Source organism: Sinocyclocheilus anshuiensis, unplaced genomic scaffold (genome assembly GCF_001515605.1).
Source record: "Sinocyclocheilus anshuiensis isolate Anshui unplaced genomic scaffold, SAMN03320099.WGS_v1.1 scaffold1015, whole genome shotgun sequence".
Taxonomy (NCBI): Eukaryota; Metazoa; Chordata; class Actinopteri; order Cypriniformes; family Cyprinidae; genus Sinocyclocheilus; species Sinocyclocheilus anshuiensis.
This window is the reverse complement of record NW_015546029.1, coordinates 1,659,143-1,669,239: the sequence shown is the minus strand read 5'-3', so window position 1 is coordinate 1,669,239 and position 10,097 is coordinate 1,659,143. Positions and strand designations below refer to the sequence as shown.

Below are 10,097 nucleotides of genomic sequence, written 5' to 3'. Positions count from 1 at the left end.
GTGTCAGTGCGAAGATTCTCCTCCTTTAACCTGTTCTCCAGGAGCAGGGTCACTCCCACAGAGACGGATGAGCCATGGGACCGGCAGTGGGTGGAGTACAGAAGTGCAGTCTTTCCTCAGTACAGTGCCTTACTCAGGTATGCTGGAGAAAGTGTTGAGTACACTGGAGCAGATGAAGCTATTTTAGCTTTAGGACTTTCATGGACTTATAGTTTTAAGGCATAGGTCTCACAAAAGCAAATTCTGCCATCTTTTATTCCCTCGTGTTGTTCCATATGATATTCTTTTTTCTGTCAAACACAAAAGGTAAATTTTCGAAGTATGCTCACGTCTTTTTTTCCCATGCAATGAAAGTGAACGGAGACCAGAGTGGTCAAACTCCAAAAAAAAAAAAATATATAATAAAAAAGCACCATAGACGAACCATAAAGGTTACCATATGACTTGTATTCCAAGTCTAAATGAAATTTAGTGAAATCACAGTATGAAAATATTTTTATTTGTTTCAGAATGGGTGAACTATGAAATACATTTTTTTTTTGGTTTAACTGCTTCTTTAAGTCTTTTGCTTATGTCAGTATAATTATTAAATTCATTAATTTGATCACATTTCATTTAGCTAACACTAATGTTTTGTAATTATCGCATTATATATTTACAACTCTAACATTTGTATTAATGCATTTCAGAGACAATCTTGGTCCAGTTAGAGTGAATGAGGTGCTCAGCAGCTTTGACAACACAGGAAATGTCTGTGAGTGACTCTTCTATGCATGTTCATGTATTCATATATTCATTTTTTTTTTTTTTTTTTGTGAAACATCACATAGAGGTAATCATGTTCTTTTAATGCAGTCTGCCTACTTTCTGATTATGAATGAACAATATTTCACTGTAATCTTAAACAGAACATATCCTATGGCAGGCAGCAGGGGGTCAGATCAAGCTGCAGCTCCATCATGCACCAGAGGCAGGCACACTTGAGCCTTAGAAGCACCTAATTATAAGCAACTTATTGACTCCTCCTGTCTGTGCCAGGAGTGTTAAAGTACCTTTTCTTTCCCAGCACATGTCTGAACAACAATACAATTAAATAAGCAATGTACATATCAGGGAAAATTACAGCAAATATTTAAGTTGGCCAAATTGAAACCTTATAAGTGAATATAGGTGACTGAACAAAGTTGCACAATCAACTAGTTGCAGAAACAATTAACTGATTTCATTGTTTCCCATGACTTGTAATTCCTGTGTACTGTAAATATATTTATGCCATCTCTGTGTATTAAATGGTCAGCGAAATGCACATTTTCATGCTATACGCTACTGTTCAAATGTTTGGGGTCAGTACGTTTGTTTTTGTTAAAAAAATATTTTTAATACTTTTATTCAGCATGGATGCATTAAACTTAATAAAAGTGACAGTAAAGACATTTCTAATGTTATAAATAAATGCTGTTCTTTTGAACTTTCTATTCATCAAATATGACATGATTAAATAAATGCAGCCTTGGTAAACATAAGAAATAAAAAAATAAATATCCTTTTACAGACCCCAAACTTTATGCAGTGTATATACAAGTTTAGATGTTCTATACAGCAGTATATTGTGTAGCTGACTCTCTGATAAATTTGCTGTGCAAAGACAAAACACAATAACTACTATTTTGTCCAAACGGAATTATGATTGAAGTCCAGTCTCTTAGGCTATGATCTATACTGTAACTGACTGGTTTTGCTCAGCTGTGCTCAGATTCAGAGAAAATGAGTGGTAAAATGTATATGAAACCAAAAATCCAAGCCATTTTCCTTCAATTAAGCAATTATAGTTACTGTGCTTTGCCTTTGAAGTGCAGTACTGAAGTGACCGTTCACTTAGAAATGTAAATTCTGTCATAATTTATTTACCCTCATCTTATTCTAAACCTGTATGACTTTCATTATTCTGTTGAGCACGAAAGCAGTTTTCAGCGGATACCCCAGTGGCTCAGATGTTTTTAGTTGACGTGTATCTGAAACTTTTTTTTAGTCAGATGTCCAGGATAGTCTGGTCCTGTACTGATTTCCAGTGGCTTGTGGACTGATATGCCTTGGAATATTTGTCTCTTTTACTGGATTAGCGAAAAGGGGCAGCATGGCTCTCTTCTACGGCAGGGTCATCGCTTCTCTTTTCAGACCTTCCTCTCAACCACCCTTAATGGATCTTACGCACTGGTAAGCCCAAACATCTCCCCCTATGTCCTTGTCAGCTCAGCTGGGCAGGCTCATTGTCTGCAAAGGGGGTGCCCCATGTATTACCCACCTTACATACCCATTTTAAAGTCCTCGTCTCAGGATTTGACAAGCCAAAAGGTCTATATGTCCTCTGAGGCACTGAATGTGGATTAGCTATCCAAATGTATGGATTACGGTGATCCAACTTGTCAGGGTTGGAAGGGTTGGCGGTGATGTGGGTTTAAGTGCTGTTGTTTCCAGCAGGAATCAAGAGGGACACAAAAGGTCTTATCTGAACATGCTGGGTGGACATGAAGAGCTTTAGAGAGGCTTGTTGACCACTGGTTTGAATTCAAACATCAGCTCTTCCACTGTCATGTGTTTGGGTCAGAGTTGGTTTAAAATCTAAAGAGAAAATGTAGTTGTTGCATGCGTAGTCATTTTAGAAGAGCTCTTTGCAGCCAGATAATGCAGTTACAACATCTACCAGCACGTGCTAACGAGACAATAGGTGCTTTCACACAGTCTTTTCCAGAAAATTACTTCTAAATTGCTATTTAGAGATCATGTGTGAACAAAGCATGAGATTACCAGTATAAGCATGTAAGAAATCTGCTTTGGAACAGTGATTAAGTTTGTGATTTTACAGTGAACTCTGGTGCTTTTTAATTGTTTTTTGAAAGCATTAGAAAATGTTATAGATGGCTAGGCATCATTGGTCATTGCTTCGGCTGTGCATTTTGCCCCTGCATCACCAAATAAGTCAAAGAAGTCAAAAAATGTTGTCAAATTGCACAGATAGTGAAAATAAAGTGCTTCTCCTTTACCGTTTACTGGTATTTTGGTGCTGATAAGTGAATGTAACAATAAAATAAGAATACTGTTACTTGTATGAACTGCATATGCGTTATATTTACTGGAAAAATAAATATATAATTATAAAATAATAATTTTCCAAGTTTAATGTTTGAAAGCGGCCTGTACTATCCAGCCAAACCTTTGCCGCTTAACTCCAACTCTTTTGCAAGGTTGGATTCCAATGGTTTACTAGTCATCAAACAATCAACTGGTTGATTAGTGAGGTCAGCTAGTTAACACTCTCATAAAAGTTGTATCTTTAAATTTATGCTCTTTAAAGCACCATCACTGCAGTCATACAGTACATCTTTGACCGATACATCACGTCTTGTACTGTATTTTTAATAGCGTTCAACAATACTAAACAAACAAAACATGGGGTATATTTAAATTTTTTTCCCCACAAAATACTACCACAAAATACAAACCTCAGTGGGTATATTATTAGCCAGTCTAGTCAGGGTCTTTATCCTGCGTCCTGAGTTAAAACATTCTTTAGAGGGGTCACATGATGGGGTGGAGGAACGTATCCCCATTAAAAGCACGACATTCAGGCTTACTAATAGGCAGCGCTCAGTCTCAGCAGGGTTTCCTCAGAATCCATGCAGTTATCACGAATCCATGCGTGATGTGACTTTTTCATAGCTTAGTAAGTGTTATTAGTGTGTGTGTATTTTTATTTGAATCATGACTTTGTTTGTGTGTGTTCAATGGTCTCCACTCACATGCCCGTCTGTTTTACCCCCTGCTTGGGCAATTATGTAGATTGGGGGACCCGGTGTACTAATTGCTCAGATTGAGGCTGTCCAACGAGGCCTGGTTAGACCTGCAGAGGTCAGAGGTCTGGCTCTCCATCTCTGCCTTATTCTCCTCTCCTGTGTCGGTGAGAATTAATTAACGCTGCTCTCAGACTGTTTACAGGATGGCTCGCTGACCAGACTCAAGCCCTCATTACTGCAAACCTGCCTGTTGAACGTGTGCAGGCAGGGTCCAAAATTAACACTCATGAAGCGCCGAATTCCAGTCAGAATTGTCTTTGGCGAGTAAATAAAACAGTTTCTCGCCAGTTGGCTGTAAACTTTATTAGGAACTGCCTCGTTATTGTAAGCAGCATCATGAGCAATTGAAATCATTCAGATTGAATGTGTATATATGTATATGTATATATATATATATATATATATATATATATATACCCACCATTTCACTTTGTCACTTTCCACAGGACCTTGTTTTCATAGTATTATAGTACCATATTCTTTATTCTCATAATTTGGATTAAAATATTACATCTTTAGGAAAAAGTTAAAACTGTAGGATTTTAATCTCAAGCAAGGTCTATTGAGATTCGTTTTTCCTATTTCAATTATGCTATATTATAATACTACATATCAATATTTTAGTTATATTGTCATGTGACACTAAAATGTTTTTTTCAGTTTATTCAGTTAGTTTTGAACCCTGTGTGTAAGAGCTCTGTGTCAAAGTTTCCAAAGCTCATCATACACAGTGAAAGTGTCTTCAATCAGTGCCACTGGTGTAAAGGCAAAGAACTGCTTTCATAATAAAGCCACCTACAGGAAATTTTGTCTGTGTTTGAGTGACCCAGAACTGACCAGGACTCTGTGCTGAATGATAAATGACTGACCCAGATTAATGTTATGTGAAGCATTATGTGAAGCATTATTATAAAACATAACGTTCTTTTTCTGACTATGTGCAAGATGGCATTATAAAAGGATTTGCTGCTCTATATAAGCACGAGTATTAAAGCAAATGTTCTTAATCACGGCTACAGGGGTCAGCAGTAGGGTGAGCTGTATCAGAGCTAAGAGACGTGATAAAGGGAACCCTGAAAGAAAGAAATTACAATACTAGACTTTGCAGGGATATTGTGCGGGGTCTAATGCCACAGTAATTACCAACATACCTTAGCAGCCAGGTAACACTTTTTTCTTTTGTTGCAAAGGTCCCTTCTAGTCTGGAATTAGAAGGGAGGGGAGTGAATGAAGAAAGTAATAACACCCTAGAAATACACTCTCCAGACTTGATTATTAGACTTTTTCTCCATCATTTTTCAAGTTTTATGCACCTTTTGCCCCTCATGCATTACATTTGTGACTATTCACTTGCTGTGAACTAACTAGACTCAAAAGTAACGCTAGACTTGATTAAATTTTTTATGGAGTTTGCATAATGTTTGTCATAAAGATGTAAATTAGTTTGATGATTTTACTACAGGTAAAGGGTGTTTAAAACCTTTCAAAAGCAACAGTGTTGTCAAGAAGTGTCTAACATACATTTTGCATATTCTAGGTAGTGCAAAGATTACGTGTAAGCAAGGGAACTTACATTTATGCCACTAGTATCTTGATAAATAATTTATATTTTTGTTTTGACATCTGAGAGTTCTAACACATACACAATCTCTGGATGTATTATTGATTAATAAAAAGTAATGTATAAACATCTTGATGCCAAATCAGAATGATATTAATATTCATGAGCTCAGCCTTCTCCATTTAGTGATGACACAACCCACTCAATCATTTTATCAGATGGTATTTACATGATACTCCAAGCTACTTCAAAGAATACCATGGTACTTCCATGGTACGTGTGCAGAAACTATAATTGTACCGTGATACATGCCCCAAAAATCATTGTTGTACCATGACCAAAGAACCATAGTAGCATTGTGGTACATTTAAGCACTTTTATTTTTTGTATGGAGAACAACAGGTTACCCACACAGCAAAAATATGTTGGGAGATTTGTCACCATGGGTGTTAAACTCAATATAATAAGGTCACTTTGTGTTTTACTATAGATTCTGTTTAATACCAACACACATATTACAGTAAGAACTACCACATGCCTATGTCAATTGTCAAAACAACTCAAACTTTATATTCACACATAAGCACTAAATACTGTTACAGATTTACAATACCACACATATAAAGCTAGAACTAAGTACAGAAAAAATCCCTCACGTCAGGCCAACTAATGCACGTATGCTTAACTAATACTAATACAAAACAAGACAAAAAATGCCTCAGCGGGAGAAACAAACCGGTTTACCCGGTCTTGAGTTGCTATCTGTCGGCTGATGCAGCGCTTCCCTCCCGTACTTAGTGCTCGAGCACGTTTTTGCGTTTCTCAAGAAGAAATGTTTTTCGACTTTTTGGAGCGCTGTACAGACTGATCGGCAAATGTTATCAAAGTATTACGAGAACGATGCTAGATGTCGATCTCGAGATGTCATAGGCCGATCAGTAGGCCGCCAATGACTACATAAGCACTAAATACTGTTACAGATTTACAATACCACACATATAAAGCTAGAACTAAGTACAGAAAAAAATCCCTCACGTCAGGCCAACTAATGCACGTCTGCTTAACTAATACTAATACAAAACGAGACAATACTAAGTTTAACTATCCAAATCATGTCAGTTTCAAAATTTCGCATAATGTTGGTATAACACAGAAAATGCTTAAACTGCTACATTATTTAACGCAACAATTAAAATGAGCACAATCGTAATGAACTTACGTCTATCTCCAATGTCCTCCATTAACGAATGTAGTAACCTCTCACCGCTTCACTTTAAACCTGTCCACCACCTGCATCTCCTAAACCTGCTCCTCATCCAGCTAATCAGTCACATACTCATGTAATCACTCACTAACTTTTTTTTTTTTTAGATATCACAGGAACAGTTCATCCAAATAAAAAAAAGAGAGAGAAATTAATTGTCATTATTTACTCACTCTCATGTTTTCCAAAAAAATGAAAGTTTGTTGCATGCTCTTTGGTAATTCTTGCCATTTATTTGATATATTGCACAGGTTGAAATCCAAAGAAAACTAAACATCACCAAAGAGACATTCCAGGCATGTGGAAGAGGAGGTAGTTCATGTGATCAAAGATTTGGCAGTGGCTGTTTTCGAGAGGAATATGCTGGCTACACATGGCTTATCAGGAAAACCTGGTAATGCCAACAAAGGATCACAGCCCAAGCCACTCTTAGATCCAGTTAAAGTGGAACTTATTTTAGGTAAGTGGCTAATAAGGGATATCTATATATTTAAAAAAATATATCTAAAAACTAATGTAGTAGTCCCAATTTCTTAGTACCTCTTAAATTCTCTCTTTTTATTATTCTTTTTTTTAATACAGACACTGTTCAGGGTCGATTTCCAGAAACACCACGGAAGTTTCTAAGAGCTTCATTCCGGGAAAAACTAAATGATGAACACAAAATGCTATCAAGGTACATGTTTTCACTGTATATATCCAGTGTCAGAAAGTGTTTGTTATTCATCTCATTCATTAAATTTGTTGATAAATATTTTTAACAACTTAAATGTAGTATATGTATAAGATCGAAAATGCTCTGCACATGCGCAGATGTTGATTATATGTGAACACCCAAAGGAAACACTGTGCATTATCACTAAACAAGTGATAAAGCATTTAATATTTGTAAATGAACACCAGATTTGATCACTAGCTGCACAACACTAGGTTTTTATTACTCAGTAATTTGCTGTGCATAGACCTCTCTTTCTCTGTGAGTGAATGTGTGTCTGTGTGTTTCTGGGCTCCCATTGGACTTGTAAGTGATTAATATAATGTAGTTAATTTGTCTCTCATTTTTCTGTGTCTATCAGAGTGCTCTTTTCTGTCATCACATTGGTACGTTTGTGGACCCCCCCCCCAATGCTTGTATTCACCCTTTGGCCTGTATCGAGTCCCCCGCCCCCTTGATTTGCCTAGCAACCAGGCCAGGTCTCCAGTAGCCCTAATGTACTTGATGATGTTTTAAAACAAATAGATCATTTATCTGATTAGCGTCTTGGTGGAGAACAAGGCATGTGACTAGCCACCTCTTACTCAGAGCTTGGGCAGCACTCCAAAAAACCTGACTCCCGAGAGGGACGTGTGTGTGTGCTGACTGAATGTATGTTTGTTTGCAAAGCACTCAATGTAATGACTCTCACACACTTATTTCTGTAAGTGCTGTCTCTTGGTTTACATGTATGTCAGCTAATTTCCTGAACTAACATTAGAGACACAATAATGCCACAGTAATTACCAACATACCTTAGCAGCCAGGTAACACTTATCCTATAAGCACAATATCCCTGCAAAGTCTAGTATTGTAATTTCTAACATTAGGGCCCTTGTGAGTTTTTTGAATAGGCTTTTATGTTTTTAGAAACATTAATTTTAATAATTTGTTATTCTTATATTTATTCTTATATCATGAAAAATTATAATAACAAATGTACTTATCTCTTACTTAATTATAAGGCAAAAACAGGGGTTTACACATTTATTTTGGATTTACTTAAACATTTCAGTATATTATTACCATGTTGTCTCCTTTTATGCACTAATTTTAAAAACATTGGTCAATATCATAAACCCATAATTATTTTCAAGTTATGGCCAATAACTGATAAATGGCCGATATTCAAATTCTGTACTATTTTGTCTAAATCAATTCAAAATAAGACACTGGAAAATAAAATAAAATAATGGATTCTGCAAGTTAATGTAGGCATCACAACATTATAAAGTACAGTATATGAAACTGATATTAATTTTGAGACTTTTTAAAAATTCCATTTAACAATGTTATTAAATTATTTGGGTTGTAAGGATTCATTTTAAGTGTGTGTTAGATCAGTGGTTCTCAATTTCAGTCCTCGCGACCCCTCGCTCTGCACATTTTGTATGAATCTCTCATCACTTCAGACGTTTGATCTATTCGATCGTAAGTGCCTTGTGAAGTGGACTTTACAGGATATTCCGCCATGATGCCAGTTCGAAGGAAATGTATATGGTCCATTCAAAGGGCATTAAAGTGTGCGAGATGTGAATTTAAATTGTACTTATTTACAGAGTTATATTATTTCACACTTGTCTAGTAAGTTTCGTCTAGACGCTGTGAAGACGCTGTAGGCAGTGGCGTAGTGCAAATCCATGAATGAATGTTCTGAAGTGAAGTAAACTTCAATGGATTTCCTGGGCTCAGGGAGTGGGGAGCAATGAACACTGTGTAGGGACCCAGTCAGTCGGAACACAGTTCATGCATGGAGCTCTCTTCTAACGAGCTGATGATCTGAATCAGGTGTGTTAAATAAGAGAGTCCTGGAAAATATGCAGTGTGGGGGGGATCTTTATAAAATAAATATTGATAAAGATCAGATGATAACAGAGATGATGCTTACACTCTAAAAAATGCTGGGTTAAATACAATCCAGTGCTGGGTAAAATAGGGACAGACCCAGCAATTGGGTTGTTTTGACCCAGCGGTTGGGTTGGGCTGTTTTGACCCAGCGGTTGGGTTAAATGTTTAACCCAACCTTCTGGGTAGTAACCCAACCGCTGGGTCAAAACAACCCAATTGCTGGGTCTGTCCCTATTTTACCCAGCACTGGGTTGTATTTAACCCAGCATTTTTTAGAGTGTATGTATGATACTGATGTATTATGCACCTGTAGTTCGTTGGCCTCAAAATGTGTACTTAATTCACTTGTCCTAAGTTGAGGATGCTCAGAATGAATTGGTAAGTTTTACCTTGGCAGCATAGCTCACATGCATTATGTGTCAAATCAAACAGCTTTGTTTGATGGTTGTCAAGGTCGGTTCTGTAAGGTCGCAGGCATTGACGAAGAGTGCTAAGTCGCTCTGTGTCTCAGTGACAGCTGATCGGGGGCTTCTGGATTTCGAAACACTCCCCCTTTCCAGCCCCCCAAGCTGGACTCGGTGCAGCCTGCCTTTTGTATTTGACCAGCCAGCCCGAAAGCTGGGGGCCGGTACGGCTCGGAGGGAGAGCCAGTGTGGAGAAAGGGAGCGAAGAAAAGGAGAGAAGTAATTACGTCCAGTCATTGAGTTCTGAAGATCCCCCCCCCAGGTTCATTATAGGGGCCCTTCACTGGCGACAAAACGTCGGCCATTTGGAGCGAAAGGAGGAGGAATGTTGTGGAGGAATATGACACCGCCAGAT

The 10,097-nt window shown here is 37.5% G+C and overlaps 1 protein-coding gene across 1 annotated transcript in view; it reads left to right on the top strand.

Moving 5' to 3' along the window:
- Nucleotides 1–10,097, top strand: part of LOC107698723 (calmodulin-lysine N-methyltransferase-like) — a 118,750-nt gene that overhangs the window by 711 nt on the left and 107,942 nt on the right. The window contains exons 3-4 of the mRNA XM_016499825.1: nt 1–137; nt 690–754. Coding sequence (XP_016355311.1) covers nt 1–137; nt 690–754 — 202 coding nt within the window. The remainder of the gene's footprint in view (nt 138–689; nt 755–10,097) is intronic.